The 17,344-nt window shown below is 33.0% G+C and overlaps 1 protein-coding gene across 3 annotated transcripts in view; it reads left to right on the plus strand.

The window, feature by feature from the left end:
• DYNC2H1 (dynein cytoplasmic 2 heavy chain 1) overlaps positions 1-17,344 on the plus strand; it is a 264,459-nt gene that overhangs the window by 214,369 nt on the left and 32,746 nt on the right. For all 3 annotated transcript variants that reach the window (XM_076002468.1, XM_076002469.1, XM_076002470.1), the window contains 2 exons: positions 63-272; positions 11,467-11,556. In XM_076002468.1, coding sequence (XP_075858583.1) covers positions 63-272; positions 11,467-11,556 — 300 coding nt within the window. The remainder of the gene's footprint in view (positions 1-62; positions 273-11,466; positions 11,557-17,344) is intronic.

Consider the following 17,344-nt stretch of genomic DNA (forward strand, 5'->3'; position numbering starts at 1 on the left):
TTTTAATATATCAGTGATTTCTGTTACATTTCAGTAACTAAAACATCATGTTTTTCTTTTAGAATTCAAACCTAATTCATCAGAAAGTGTCTCCTCCTAATGATCGACAAGGATCTCCATTATTATCGTTCATTGTTCTTGAACAATTTAATGCCATTCGTTTAGTACAAAGTGTTCATCAGTCTCTTGCTGCTCTCAGCAAAGTCATCAGAGGAACTACCTTACTGAGTTTAGAGGTACAAAAATTGGCAAGTGCTTTGTTAAACCAAAAGGTAAGCCAATACTATATGTTTTTTTAATTTAATCGTTATAAGTGGCTCTTGCATCATGCATACATTTGTCAGTAATGTTATAGTTAATAGTAACAGAAAATTCAAGTCAAACTGGCTTAAGCCATATAGAAATTAACTGGTTGATGTAACTGAAGAGTCTAGTGGTAGCTAGCATTAAGTCAGCTTGATTCAGGAGCTTACAATTGTCATTAGGATCTCAGTTTATGTTATCTATCTAGCTATCTAGTCATTGCATGTACAATGAAATCTGTGTTGATTTCACTTTGGAACAGATCCTCTATACATGATGGTACCCTACCAGCCTGAGTTTCATATCCTCTGAGCTCCAAGTCCACAGTAACTCAAGCAAAAATCTTGGGATTTGCTTTGATTCAAATCACTTGGTTTGTATGTTATGCCTATTCCCATACTAGTTCTGTGGGTAGGATGTGCAAAGATCTCACTGACGAGGGTTTCAGCCAAATGCCTATCCCAGGGCTGGGGATGGATTCATCTTTATCTGTAACACGAATGCTGAGAATAAGGGAAGGATGATCACTCAGTGAAAAATCTGGGTACTTTTAGCAGAAGAAGGGAGAAACAGCAATTCTCTTGCTGAATAATTGGACCATTTTAAATGATAGTAAAATCCATGTATTTCAGATCTATTGAGTAAGAAACAAAAAATATGGAATGTCCTGTATAAATTTACTTTAGATACATAGAGAATATAAACTTTACAGAAGTTGGTATCTGGAAAAGATTTTACTAGGGCTTTACAGGAATTAGGAGGTTTTTCACCTTCCCTGTTATTTATACTCAGTATAAGGAAACCTCTGAAAGTCAACGTAAAAGTCCTCTCTGTTTGACTATAAAAAGATAGCCTTCCTAAAACTTCTTACATCTTACTAATATTAAGAAGATAGCCAATGCTACTTCACATGTGCAAAAGATCTATTCCAGCATCCTTGTCTTCCTTTTTTCTTTACCCTGAAAAAGAATCTGTTTTGTATGGTTTACTAAATTTATGGTTTTTCTTTCTGTATAGATTACTATCTATGTTAATCAACTGTGAATATCAAAATAGTTTTGTATTGTACTATAGATTGTACCTAATTTGTTTTTAATTTGGAGTAGCTAGACTGTCAGTCATGAAAGATCCTTGGCACAGTTAAGGAATCTATGGGAAAAGATTCTAAAAACTCGCTAAGAACTTTACATTAATTAACTCATTTAATCACCACAATAACATTATGAGTGGTACTAATTTTATGTCCATTTTACTGTGATGAACCTGAAGCAAAAGAGTATTAAATAACTTAATCAGAGTCGCCCAGAAAAGAGCTGCAGAGTCAGGATATAAATTTGGGCAAATCTGGTTGTTATAATAAATGTAAATGGTTTACATTTATATACAAAAAGATAAATATTCTTGGGAGTGTATTTCTTTAAAATCCAACTATATGCTGTAGGGGACAATGTATGATACAGACTAATTGCTGTTGAATTAAGAAGAGAAGGAGAATAACTATGATAGAAGAACATGACTCCTATAGAATAGAACTATAAGACTGGTAGGACTGGTACACAATGAAGTATAGTAATATGAAGGTGGGATCAGATTTTTAGGTCTTTAAAGCCAAAGAAAGGAATTTGGATTAAATGCTATAGGCAATAAGGGTTTTATTTTGTAGAAATAACAGCAAAATGGCTAAGAGTGTGGCCTCTGGAATATGTCTACCTGTTTGAATCCTGTTCTATCACATAATAACTGTGTAACTTTGGGCAGGTTACTCAAACATCTCTAAACTTTGCTCATTTGTAAAATGAGGATAATAATAGGACCTTTGTAAGAATCATGAGTAAAGTGCTTGGAACATAACAAGCACCTATAAATGTTAGTTATTTTGTTACTGTTACTTTCGGAGAATTTCTTTACGAAAACAGCTTTTGGAGCATTTGTCTGGTAACGTGCAAAATGAACTTACAGAAGTAGGGATATCATGTAGGTTCCTGTATATTCATCTCAGGAAGAGGTAGTTAGGGCTTGGAATTAGAGTATTTCAAGAAGGTTCTATGTGATATTAACAAAAAATACAAAAGGTAATTGGCAAACATGGTTTCTTATTTTGCTTCTGCTGTTAACCATCTGGGTGATTTTTTTTTTTTTTTTTTTGAGACAGAGTCTCGCTTGTTGCCCAGGCTAGAGTGAGTGCTGTGGCGTCAGCCTAGCTCACAGCAACCTCAAACTCCTGGGCTCAAGTGATCCTTCTGCCTCAGCCTCCCGAGTAGCTGGGACTACAGGCATGCACCACCATGCCCGGCTAATTTTTTATATATATATATATTTATATATATATAATATATATAATATTATATATTATAATTATTATATATATTATACATATTATATAATATATTATATAATAATATAATATATATTACATAATATATATTATATATATTATATATTATATATTAAATATATATATTTATATATATATATTATTTGGCCAATTAATTTCTTTCTATTTATAGTAGAGACGGGGTCTTGCTCTTGCTCAGGCTGGTTTCGAACTCCTGACCTCGAGCAATCCGCCTGCCTCAGCCTCCCAGAGTGCTAGGATCATCTGGGTGATTTTTGGCCTAAACACTTGAAAAAAGTGAAAATTTAGCTTGAAATCATTTTCTATGATTGTAATATAATGTAGCTTACATTAGGTCATATTTGTAAGATAACAGAACTAAAGCAGCTTAACTGTATGAAATAGTTTCCTTAAGATTAAGTCCAAAATATTTTAGAAAGGGGTCATAAATTTTTAATTTCTTGTAATATTTTTCCTTTTCCCTGAACCAAGACCTGCTATTTCCTTATATGGTATAGCAACAGAATAGGATGGTTTATTTCTAATTAAAATATATTTATGTAGGATATAGATAATTTCAATATGTAATTTATTAAATTAACTATTCTATATATACTTTGAATTAAGAAAATAGCCTGGAAAATATCACTACCTTTGAAATATTTTTATTTCCATGAAAATTAACTTGTTAAAATTCTATCAAATGATGAAAAATATGTTTTGCAAACCATGTTTAAATTGTGTCACAGGTAGTATCTTTGGAAATAATTTAGAATGTTTGATGAAACTCAAATGAGGCTAGGTTGACTTTCATTAAGATAAGATCAGTAAAATACTTTCTGACATTTACTTTCTAATGAGTTTTAACAAAAACTGAGAATTCAGTACTATCCCATTTATTTCAGAATGAAAATTTAATTTTTATTACATTTGAATATGACAAGTTATGTATTATGTGATATGATTTATGTAATTTAAGAAATAATTCAGTACTTGACATTTTCTTTATTGTGTCAGACTTGATTAGAGTAGGAATTTTCCTAGAGAGATTTATGACACTTTATTTCCTTGATAGTTTTTGGTGATCTGCTGAAACTTTTTTTGTGAAAAGACACAATACTTATAATATGTTTGTTAAAGAATAACAGTATTATAAAATGTTAGGACATGGGCTTTATAGCCTAATTACAAAAATGCAATTTTCAATTCTAAAAAAACTGAAAGGTATTAATACAATGCCAAATTGCTTCATCCTTCTTGCTGAATAATCACTGAGACTGTTTACCCTTTTAGTAAGAATTAATAAGTTATACTGATTTATTAAAAAATTATTTTAGGACTGGACATGGTGGCTCATGCCTGTAATCCCAGCACTTTGGGAGGCTGAGGTGGGAGTATTGCTAGAGGCTAGGAGTTCAAGATCAAGCTAGGTGACATAGCAAGACCCTCTCTATACAAAAAATATAAATAAATAAGAAAAAGTAGTCGAAGGTAGTAACGTGTACCTCTAGTTTTAACTACTTGGGAGGCTAAGGCAGGAAGATAGCTTGAGCCTAGGAGTTTGAGGCTATAGTGAGCTATGATTGTACCACTGTACTCCAGCCTAGGCAACAGAATGAGACCTCATCTCAAAAGAAATTATTTTAATTGAACCCCTTTTAAAGCCAGCATATGTATTAGCTATACATTTTAATTTATCCTAACATACTAATTGATAACACTAAATGGCTTCTTAATTTCTTGAAACAAGGAGACCCTCAACAATATAGCAAATATGCTAGTGGGTCCTAAGTCTTTTAAAATTAAATTTAAAAAATGGTTTTAAACCATTTTTGGATCACTATCACCTTTAAAAATTGATGGAAAGAGATGTAATCTCTTAAACTACATCCATACATATGCATATGGAACTTTATTATATAATTTCAGAATGTCTAAAAGTTCAGATCTACTTTGCTGGACTAGTTTTTCCTTTCACTCCTTTCTCTAGCATGGCCACCTTTATAGCAGTGGTTCTCAAAATATAGTCTCCAGACCAGTAGCATTTGCATTACCTGAGAGCATGGTAGAAGTATGATTTATTGTACACCTCCTCCCACCTCCCAGACTATTGAATCTGAAACTCTTAAGCGTATTTCCCTGCAATCTGTTTTATCAAGCCCTGGAGATGGTTCTGATTCATCCGAAGGTTTGAGAAACACTGTTCTATGGACAGAGTTCCCATCAAAAGGGCTGTACCTCCCATACCACATTTGTGTCTATCTTCACTTTGTCAACATTTTTTATCACTTCCCCTATTGATCTTTAAGGCTTTAAGGGAAAAGTAAAGATGCTCATTCTTATGAAATGGTTGGAGATCCCATCTTTTCTTTTTTTTTTTTTTTTTTTTTTGAGACAGAGTCTCGCTTTCTTGCCTAGGCTAGAGTGAGTGCCGTGGCGTCAGCTTAGCTCACAGCAACCTCAAACTCCTGGGCTCGAGTGATCCTTCTGCCTCAGCCTCCCGGGTAGCTGGGACTACAGGCATGCACCACCATGCCCGGCTAATTTTTTATATATATATCAGTTGGCCAATTAATTTCTTTCTATTTATAGTAGAGACGGGGTCTCGCTCTTGCTCAGGCTGGTTTTGAACTCCTGACCTTGAGCAATCCGCCCGCCTCGGCCTCCCAAGAGCTAGGATTACAGGCGTGAGCCACAGCGCCCGGCCTCCATCTTTTCTTAAAGGCCCATTTTTATTGTTTATCTACTTATATGGAAATAAGTGCTTAGAAAAGTCATATAGAAACTTTTAATAAATTATAATTATTAATGTTGAATAATTTGCATTTTTCCATTTAAATAAAGTAATAGCTTATATTACAGAGAACTTCCAGTTATAGAGAACTTTTGTAGCCCTTATCCAATTTGCTACTCTCATCATCCCCCTTTTACTTAAATTAGAAAACTAAAGCTGAAAGGAGTTACTATCCTGATAAAGTGTCAAAGCTCATTCTATAATTCTGATGTGATTTCTAGGTCATAGTTCTTTCCTAGTTCATTGCTTATTGAATATTTTGTTAATGTGATCTAGCCACAAAATTATAGTCTTTGTTATAAAAGGCAGTTATTAGCTTTACATGGACTGAACTCTACATACTCATCTCAGAAGTCCTGCCAAATACTGGGATTGAACTCTCTCCACTCCCTCATCTATAGCTTTTCTTGTAATTAACATTTTATTTATACACACACACACACACACACACACACACTTACACATTTACAAATGTAAACCAGTTTTTATTGATTCATGTAAGAACAAATGGGCCTACATATACTCAGAATCTCTAGTCTCTTGGAATTCTCCTTCAGTATCCCTAACTTAGTCATCATTATGCTAAAATAATAGAATATACTTTGTCTCTTTTAGAACAGATTTTAACTTCTAGAACTTATTCTTCTACTTGTCCTTTTTCATTCACTTAGCAAATGGAAATGGAAGTATACTATTGTAAGACTTTTATGCTATGCTAAAGTTTTATCATTATTTCTTTAAGGTAGACTGTGGTAAGGTAAAGATGTGTACTATAAACCCTAATGCAATGATAAAAATAGATTTAACAAATTCCAAAGAGATATTAATAATGAGCCAATATATTACATAAGATGGAAACTTAACCTTTACTCAATTAATCCAAAAGAGAGATCAGGAAATAAAAAGAAAAGTCAGAAATTACCAGTATCAGGAATAAAAGAGGGAACATCACTACAGTTCCTACAGTTGTTAAAAAGATAAGGAAATATTAACAGTTTTATGCCCATAAATTCAAAAACTTAGATGAAATGTACAAATTCCTTGAAACAAACTCATTAGCAAATCTTATCTAAGGAGAAACAGGCTGGGTGCGGTCGCTCACGCCCGTAGTCTTAGCTATCTGGGAGGCAGAAGTGGGAGGATTGCTTGAGCTCAGGAATTCTGACACCAGCCTGAGCAAGAGTGAGACCCTGTCTCTATTAAAAAGACAAAACACACCCACACACAAAACAAAACCCAGCCAGGCATTGCTAGCTTGTGCCTGTAGTCCCAGCTATCTGGGAGGCTGAAGCAGAAGTACTACTTACATCCCAGGAATTGGAGTTGCCATGAGCTACTGTGATATCACTGCACTCTACCCAGGGATACTGAGTGAGACGCTGTCTCAACAATAAAAAAAAAAAAAAGAAAAAAGAAAACCAAGGAGAAACAGAAAACCTAAACAACCTATATTTATTAAAGAAGTTGAATTTGTTGTTAAAACCTTTCCACGATGAGAGTACCTAAAATTCACAGGTAAAATCTAACATATTTAAGGAAGATAATATACCAACTCTACAAATTCTTCCAGAAAATAGAAGAGACAGGAATATTTCACTACTTTTTCTGTGAGACAAGAATTGCCTCATATCAAAACCTAAAAAAGGACACAAAATTTGTTATACAAGATGAATAAGTTCTGGAGATCTGCTGTAAAACATAGAGCCTATAGTTAACAATACTGTATTGTATACTTTAAAATTTGCCAAAAGGGTAAATCTTATGTTAAGTGCTCTTAGCAAAAAAGAAAAACTTCAGAGCTAGCAGGAATTTAAATTTAGCAAGAGTGTGTGATATAAGGTAAATACATAAAAGGTTAATTGTACTTTATTCAGAAAAACTATTAAAAATTAAAATTTTAAAATATCATTTGCAATATCAGAAAGGTGCCATATCTAGGAATAAAATTGATAGAAGATTTGTAAAACCTTTGTGTACACTGAAAACTACAAAACATTGATAAGTGAAATTTAAGACCTAACTAAATGGAAAGATGTACTGTGTTTATGGAAGAAGACCTAGGGTTGTTAAGATGTTAATTCTTTCAAATTGACCTATATGTTCAATACAGTCATGATCAAAACCTCTGCAGGATTTTTTGTAGTGATTGATGATTTTATTCTAATGTTTTTGTGCAAAAATTCAAAAGGCCTAATACAGCCTAAACAACTTTGAAAAAGAAGAATAAAATGGAAGCTCATACTCTGTGATTTTAAAACATTATGAAGATATTGTAATCAAAGCACTGTGGTATTAACATAAAGACAGATACATAGATCAGTGCAAAAGAATAAAGAGTCCAGAAATATACCTACAAATACAGGATCAATTGATTTTAACCAAACAGGCTAAGGCAATTAAATGGAGAAAGGAAAATCTCTTTAACAAATAATATTAGAACAATTGAATAGCCAAAAGGCTAAAACAAAGCAAAAAAAACTTTATACCTATATCTCCAAACATATACAATAATTATTCCCAAATTGATCATAAACATAAATATTAATAAAACAACAAAAAATGTATAGGAGAAGATTTTAGTGACTTTGTTTTTGATAGTGATTTCTTAAATAGAACACAAAAAATGAACTATAAAAGGAAATAATACATTGGATTTCATCAAAATTTTAAACTGCTCTTTAAAAGTCACAATGAAGAAAATGAAAAGTAAGCCATAGAATAAGAGAAAAGATTTTCAGAACATGTATCTAAAAAAGAAACCTATATCTAGAATACATTAAAAATAATAACTCAGTAATGAAAAGACAAACATCTCAATTTAAAAATTATAAAAAAGATTTGAATAGAAACTTCATTAAGAATATGTATGGATGACAAGCACATGAAAAATGCTTGATATCATTAATTATTAGGAAAATGAAAATTAAAATTGCACTGAGAATATCAATATGTAAAAATGAGTTGTAGTTCTATACAATAACAATAATGCTAGTATATAGAATTTATAGTATCCAAAATGAAATTAAGAAAACCATTCCCAAATAGTTGGGAGTAAACTTAACAAAAGAATGGCAAGACTTGTACAGTGAAAACTTCAAAACATTATTGAAAGAAATTAAAGGAGACTTAAGTAAACAGAAAGACAGCCTTTGTTCTTGGGGAAATTAAGAGTAACTGCATAGGTACACAATATTTTGGGAGGACAATGAAAATATTTTAAAATTAGATAATGGTTAAGGTTGTCTACCCTTGTGAATATACAAAAAACAACTCAATTATATACTTTGAGGGGGTAAATTTTATAGGATATGATTTATATCTCAATAAAAAATAAATTTTTAAAAATCACAAGACAGCACTGCATACCCACTTGAATGGCTTAAATTAAAAAGACTAATTATACCAAGGGTTGGTATGAATGAGGAAAAACTTGAAATCTCATACTGCCAACAGTTTGGCTTTTTCTTGTGTTAAATATATACTTAGCATGTTAGCCCACTGTATCACTCACTCATGAGTATTTACCCAAGGGAAATGAAAGCATGTGCCATACATGCTTTTTAATGTTCATAGCACCTTGATTTTCAATAGTCAAAAATATGCAACAAGTGAAATGATAAACTGTGTCATACCCATACAATGGAATGCTGCTCAGCAATAAAAAGAATGACTATTTCATTTATGCAACAACATGAATGAATCTAGTGTTGTGGGCCAAATATTTAACCACTGAATAACTGGCTAACTGGCTCTCACCAAAAAAAAAAAAAATAATAATAATCCCTAATCTCTATAGCATTTGCTTATTTCCATAGTATAAATATTCCTACCATTACTGATTCAAGTTACCAATATAAGGTCAGTGAATGTGGAGTTGGGAAGAAATACCTAGTATTGTACAGTACCATACAGGTACAATAGACATAAATGATCTAAAACACAATATCTTAATTCAAGATTCTATAACAATTACCATAGACTGGCTGGCACAAACAACATTTATTTCTCACAGTTCTGGAGGCTGAGAAGTCTAAGATCAGGACACCAGCATGGTTGGGTTCTGGTGAGGGCCCTCTTGCAAGTTGCAGAAAACTAACTTATCCTTTATCCTCATATGGTGGAACAAATAGCAAGCTAGCTTTCTGGCCTCTTCTTATAAGGGCATTAATTTCATTCAAGAGGGTACTACTCTCATCACCTAATTACCTCCCAAAGGCCCTACCTCCAAATACCATTACATTGGTGATTAGCTCTCTACAAAAGAATTTTTGGGAGATACAGTCAATCCATAACAACATAATAATAAAAGTTGTAAAATAATTGTGAAGTGATGAGTTTAGAATATTTGGTTAACTTTGTTTTAAAATAACATTTATTTATTGCAAATTCATATAACTATTTTTCAGTAATGACAATTTAACAACCAGCTTGCATAATTCATAAAATTTTAAGAATCAGGTCTCACTATTCTTTGCTATTTGGTTCCATCACATCACTAGATCAGTCTCAAAATAATGATACATAGGAAAAGAAGTAAGGTTAAAAGGAGTAACATATGATTTAATTATATATAATTCCAGAAAATCCCAACTGGTATATGTTAATAGATTAGCAATTGCCTAGAAATTAGGTGGTAAGGATAGAATGGATGGATTATAAATGGAAACAATGAAGCTTTTGAGGGTGAAAATACTGTTAATTTTTATTATATTTTGAATTTATTGTATACAAGTTTAAATACTAGTTGAAGGCTAAAATGAATGTATTATATTTAATTTAAAAATTATTTACCAAACTCTTAAATTCACTTGGAAGACTATATGCAAGATTTTTAAATACACATGCGTATAAACGCACAAAGTCTATGGCTAAACTAGGTTGTTATCTACTTTGTTTCAATTAATAGCTAGTTAGCTAATTTGGTGTCAAAGTTATAAAAAACTCATGGGCTTGAACCCAAGTTCTTTTGTTTTACCTGAAGCAACTGATTGATTAGTTGGATTAATGCCCAGAAATTACTGAAGCTGATGCAGTAATTGTTTCATCATATTCTGATTTATATTAATAACCTCTTATTATCATGATGAAACAAACAATTACTGTTGAAATTTTTTTTTATTTCAGAATATTACAGGGATACAAACGTTTTGGTTACATGAATTGTTTATGGGCAATCTGAGTCAAAGTTATAAGTGTGTCCATCACCCAGATAGTGTGCATTATACCCATTAAGTGAATTTACCCATCCCCTCCTTCCTCCTCCCACCTGCTTGATTTCCGTTGAACTGTACTAACATATGTGCACGTGAGTGTTGATCTATTTGTTCCAATTAAGTAGTGAGTACATGTGTTTGTTTTTCCATTTTTGTGATACGTCACTTGAAAGGGTGGTCTCCAGTTCCATCCAGGTTGTTACATAAGGTATTAGTTTGCCATTTATTTTTATGTATGAGTAATACTCCATGGTATACATTTACTACCTTTTATTAATCCATTCATATATTGATGGGCACTTGGGTTGTTTCCACCTCTTTGAGATTATGAATTATGCTGCAATAAACATTCGAGTGCAAGAGTCTTTCTCGTAAAATATTTTTTTCTTTTGGGTAAATACTCAGTAGTGGGATTGCTGGATCAAATGGTAGGTCTACTTTTAGTTCTTTTATGTATCACCATACTACTTTCCATAGAGGTTATACTAGTTTACAGTCCCAACAGTGTATAAGTGTTCCTTTCTCTCCACATCCATGCAGCATCTGTTTTGAGACTTTTTGATAAAAGCCATTCTCACTGGAGTTAGGTGATCTCTCATTGTTGTTTTAATTTGCATTTCCCTGATGATTAGAGACGTTGAGCATTTTTTCATATGTTTATTGGCCATTAATCTATCATCTTTTGAAAAGTTGACATCTTAATGAAATGAATTCATGATATTATAATGTGAATTATGCCAAAATTTTTCCCCATCATACTAATGTTAAAAGTCTATGTAGTATTATATATATATTTAATTTTGACCCTTTTTAAATTACAGTGTCCTCTCACATGGCAGAGCAAGTGGGAAGGCCCAGAAGATCCCTTACAATACCTTAGAGGTCTTGTAGCCCGTACCCTTGCAATACAGGTAAGCCTACATTATGTATTAATTGCATTATATGACTGTATGACTACTGTAGAATAGATATGCATATTGAGGTAACGTTTTTAGCTAGTGTCTAGTGAGAATTGCACTGATTTTGTGCATAAACACCATCTATGCATTCCATATTCTGCCATCTGTTATTTTTATACAGTAGTCTTTTTTTAAAAAAAGTATATTCTTTGCTTACTGTGGCTTTTCATCATTTTTGAGAATTTAAAGAAAAATTTATAATTTAATATAGATGGGTCATGTGGATGGTAACTGAAACTGATTAATAAATGTCACTAGTTCACTCTAGGAAATATTCTCTTACGGAGAGCTGCTTCAAAAAAAATCTTTTTTTCAAATTTGTCAAGTTTTTTTCAGAGTGAACCAGTCAGGTAAATGCAGGAAGATTGAATAGAATAAAGAGTAATATAAAGCAGCGGTCCCCAGTCTTTTTGGCACCAGGGACTATTTTCATGGAAGATAATTTTTCTACAGCCCAGGGAGAGGGAGGATGGTTTGGGGATGATTTAAGGATGTTACATTTATTGTGCACTTTATTTCTATTATTATTACATTATAATAGATAATGAAATAATTATACAACTCACCATAGGTTGGGGACCCCTGATATAGAGGGAGGAAGAATATATTTTTTAAGGAGTAGCAGATGATACAGGTTAATTAGTACATGCAAGGTACCTCTTTTCCTTTTGTGATTTTTCTACTGTGTTACCTCCTTCCTCTGCTTATTGCATCTGTTTCACAAACAGCCTTCATGTTACTTACCACATTAACCTCTATCACACGAATAACTTGTTCTGTTCCTCTCAATGCAGCAATTTTTATTCATGCTTTTTGTTAGTAAGTCACGTACCTGCCCATATTTTTAACCTTGTCATCACTCATCACTGTTCAACCTTTGAACCCCTAAAGTAAACATATCACTTTTTGACAACAACCACATTTCACTCTATTTCTTATTCTCTTAGACTTTCCAGCCTCTTCCTGCTCAGTGTTCTCCCAATCTGTTACTTTCTTTCCTCATCTTGGCTCATGGCACATAACTTTAACTATTCTCTTTCTAGTACCTTAAGTATTCTAACTCACATTTTAAAAGGCTTCCTCCTTTCTGAAAACCATTGAACTTGGATTGGTATCTGTCCATATACAGGCTGCTGAGCTTTCCTAGTGTCACTTCAGATTTAAAGTGTGCAGTATTAGATGGGCCCTAAGCACTACTCCTATATTCCACAATGGTATTTCAAACCTTTTCTATGTTCCTGAAGACTTCATTCCTTCAATGACTCCCCTTTCTCTTAGAACACCTTACTCTTTGCTTCGCAGAGAAAATTCAAGCTGTGAGATATGACCACTTGAAAATTCCTGCCCTTGTCTGCCATCTACAAATTTATCTAAAGCCATCCTCATCATCTTTGTTCTAATATAAGAGAAGTTGACCTTCTGCTGTTGAAGGCTCATCCCTAGACCTATGTACTTGATTCCATCCGCTCTCATCTCTTTAGTGACTATTTCCAGGGGTCTTCCCTTGTTCTTCTGTCTTTTCATCCTCTATTCTTACTATTTGCCAACCTAAAAATGGGACTCCTTTGAAGGCATCAGGACCCATCCAAAAGTTTTGCTTCTATTATAACCAGACCTTTAGGTTGGAATATTATTGGATAAAAACGTACCAGATCCAGAAATTAGGTTAAAATTAGCAGGTAGAGAAGAATCGGGCAGGGACTCTGATTTGCTCATCCTTCTATATCCTGTGTATATGCCTGGACATAATCTATCAATAAATAAATGGTGAAAGGAAGGAAGGGAGGGAGGGATAGGGAAGGAAAGAAGGAAGGACAAATCATCAGTGATCTTAGAAAAGTATAAGAATACTTTGAAGTTCTTTGTGTGTTATAATTACATGGCTATGATAACTTACCACTTCATATATTTTTCAGTATTGTTTGCTTTAGATTACTTTTATAAAAGGTAGGGACATTTTTTTTTATTTGTTTTAAATAGTAGCCTATATTACACTTTGTGGATAAGAACACTTAATAATTATGCTGTGTGCTTATAATGATAAACGTATTGTTATACTAAAATTAATTTCCTTTAAAACAATTTTATATGGATTATTGCAATTTTTCTGGCATGGTTATTCATACTCATATTGAATACTGGCTGTCAAAACTGAGCACTTTTCCACTATGTAATTTTCTTAAAAGCTTCATAAGCATTTCGCCTTAATTGTAATGATCAAATACTCTCCTAACCATCAAGATAACTTTCAGGCTTGACCGTAGCTTCCTTCCAACCAGGGAATATACAATATTTGTCACTTCCATCACCACTGGGGGATTTTTTTTTTTTTTTGTATTCTTTGGTTTTCCTGGCTGAATTTTTTTTCAGTTACAAATATACAAAGATGTCCACCCCCTAAGGTAACCTTTAATGTTTGGAATTTGCTTTTCATCTACTCAAGGGCCTGATAGGTACTTTGTTTTCATCTGTGCCTTTTCTGTTTCACAGATACATACTCAAAGCAGCTTGTGATGCTTAGAGAACAATGAAGCTGCCTAGTTGGGGAACAAAGGGATGGGAACCTGGGAGGGCAGGGAGAATTTCGAAGTACTATTTACAACAATCTGTGAAAATGGAAGCATTTGAATTCTTAATATACTGATCAGACTGAATCCAAACATATACACAGCAGGTTGAGTCTAGACTCAGTCATAGGGTAAGATTTCAGGGCCTTGCATTTTAGGACATAGCATATGAAGGTGTCAGATATACTGCCCGTTCATTACAGGGGCTTTGTGCAAATAAGGTGAGACTGACTAGGGTCAAGAGTGGCATTTTTTCATTCATTAGGTCAAAAATATTGTCAGCAGCTACTTTTATGCTGTCTTGTGTGAAGTACTGGAGATACAATGATTAGTAAATAGACATAATTCCTACCTCACAGAATTTACATTTCTTGCACTCATTCATTTTAGCAATTAAAAAATGCTATCCATTAAAAAAATTATATAAATGCAAGCCAGGTGCAGTAGCATGTACCTGTAGTCCCAACTATTTGGGAGGCTAAGGCCAGAGGATAGCTTGAGCCCAGCCTGGGCAACATCATAAGACTTTGTCTCAAAAATAAAAAAAAAAAATTCTATAAATGTGATTAATATTTTCCTGGTGTCAAACTCTGTGTACGCTTGGCAACTGTACAAAATAGACATATATCGTGTCCCCTAGGAACTAGATTTTCAATTTATCAGAAAAGATGGAACTGAATAAATAATAGTAATACAGGAAGTACACTACTATGGGAGTCAATAGCAGGAGTACTTAACCTAGAAGGAGTCAAGGAAGTGATGCCTAAGCTAAGAACTTAATAGGAATAAACCAAGTGAGGAGAAGAGGAAAGAATATATAAGACTAAAGGAATGCCAGAATCCAGAGTAAACATTGTGGTTTCAAATAACTAAAAGTAGAACATAGATTGCAAGAAGGAGGGATATTCAAAGATTAGGCTGGAGGGAAGGAGGGGCCAAGTCATAATACTGTTAATGAATTACATTTAAGGTAACTACTGCAGGATTTTAAGGAAGAAAGTCAGATTATGTTTCAGAAGGATCATTTTGGTTGCCATATGGAGAGAGTCTTTATCTACTCGGTAGCATAAAGTTTAAATTTTTCTTCCAAATACTGGTAATTTAGGGAGAGCTGGAGAACCCCTAGGTACCCAAGGAATCTCAGCCAAAGAAAGTAATTGCAAGCAGCCTGGAATTCACTCCCTAGTCTCTACAAGATCACTTAGAACAAGGACCTTTTTTTTTTCTTGTTGTTAACAATTCTGTATTTCCAACATCTAGTATACTCTCTGCTGAATGAATGAATGAACAAAGGAACTAATCAATGAATGAACTAGACAAGTTATTTTCTATTGGGAGTTTAGAATTATTTTTCTGACTTCAAATTTTTCTGCTTTTTCTTCATAAATAACATCTTCTGAGAGTTTCTTTGATTTCTGATATCCACTCTTTGTTTTTCCCTTGGCCTGTAGCATAGCCCTTATAACAGTATATTCTGATTTTTCTATAATGTTCATTCTAAATTCCTGCATGTTGTCTACCCATTTTGTAAATCTTAAATTGTCAAAATTTGTCTTGGTTCCTCCGTCTTGGTATTCTCAACCTCTCATAGCTAGATACCTTGCTTCTACCCTTGAAATTTTTGTTCTAACTCAGCTCATGAGTTAATTGTATCTAAGTCAACTTATATAAAGGAAACTTCATCACTAGTAGCCAATTAGGCTTGATTATACTAAACAGACCCAATATTCTAGACATGCATTAATATAAATATAATTGACTCTTAAATATTACCCTATTATACTTCTACTGCTAAACAAATTTGGAGTGCCACGTATTAATGGCAAGCCTTAATGCTCATTTTTTAAGACTAAGCTTCTGCTTTGGTTTGTCCCGTATCTTTGGTATTAAGATTTTTAGTGACTTATCCTTGAATTCCACCAATTTTTTTTTGCCTAACTCAAGCTAGTGAGTGGTAAACTGCTATACTACCAAATCCTGCCACCTTTCCTTCTTATGACAGAACCTTGCTATTCATATCAATGGTTAGGCACCTCTGAAGTCTGGAGAGATCTAATCAATAAATAGCATTAATTATTGTTTGAGGACTGTTTTATATTCTCTTAAGATCTCAAATGCTAAAAGTAATCTTATTAAAATTACATTATGAATTTTTCATTCATTTTCTGAGATATCTTATTCTGTTTTGGAAGGTTCTGCTATACTTCGCATTCCTAGAAGAGGAAATTATTTTCCTGACTTATCTTAGTAACTCTCACAGTCCTTAGTACAGTGTTTAACACATAGTAAGTACTCAATAAAATTATTCATAGGAAGACTTATATAAACAAGATTGAAAAAGTCTGTATGTGGCTCTAAAACCTCTAGCATCTCTATTTTTATATATTAAACTCAGCTAGAAGAGAAACTTGTGGATCTTTTTTATTTATATGTATATGAATAAATATATATGTATATTCATTAATTTGTTCATTTAGTGAATATTTATTGAGCTATTATGTGCCAGCCCACTATCTAAAATGCCGCAAATACACAGTAGTGGCAAGACATGAAATTCCTTTCAACAAGAATCACTACATTTTAGTAAAAGAGATCAATGATAAATAAATACGTTAATATTAGAATTGCATGAAAATATATTTTGGGCAAAATCCTAAGATTTAAGATTAATATACAGCTAAGCTTTAAGTTGTATTATCCTATCACAGAATGAACTTAGGGTATATATCTGAAATTGTATTCAGTGAAATATAGCTATTACTATAGCAGTTGTATTACAAAATTTGGAGAGGGAGTTGTATTACAAAATTTTGTACAGGGACAGTAATTTCTCAGCACCAACAGCTGATAAATCCTTCCTATGGCCAACTGTCTTGCACATTTGAAATACTAAACAGTACTCTCTGGTCTATGATGATCTGCAGTTTATAGAAGCAATCTTACAAAACATGCTATTTGTACTGCTTGCAGAAGATAAATCTTGGTTCTAGAAATGTGACAATATAGCAACATAATTGGCTTTCACGATAACAAAATCTTTCCTGAATTTCTATCTGCATCACAGCTTTCATCACGTGCATGCCAATTACAGCAGCTTCCTGGAGTAGCATAATAAAAAGATCTTTCCAGCAGAAAACATGCAGAGAATACTTAAACTCTTATGACAGGTTTTT

The sequence above is a fragment of the Microcebus murinus genome, chromosome 4 (assembly GCF_040939455.1).
Source record: "Microcebus murinus isolate Inina chromosome 4, M.murinus_Inina_mat1.0, whole genome shotgun sequence".
In the NCBI taxonomy this organism is placed as follows: domain Eukaryota; kingdom Metazoa; phylum Chordata; class Mammalia; order Primates; family Cheirogaleidae; genus Microcebus; species Microcebus murinus.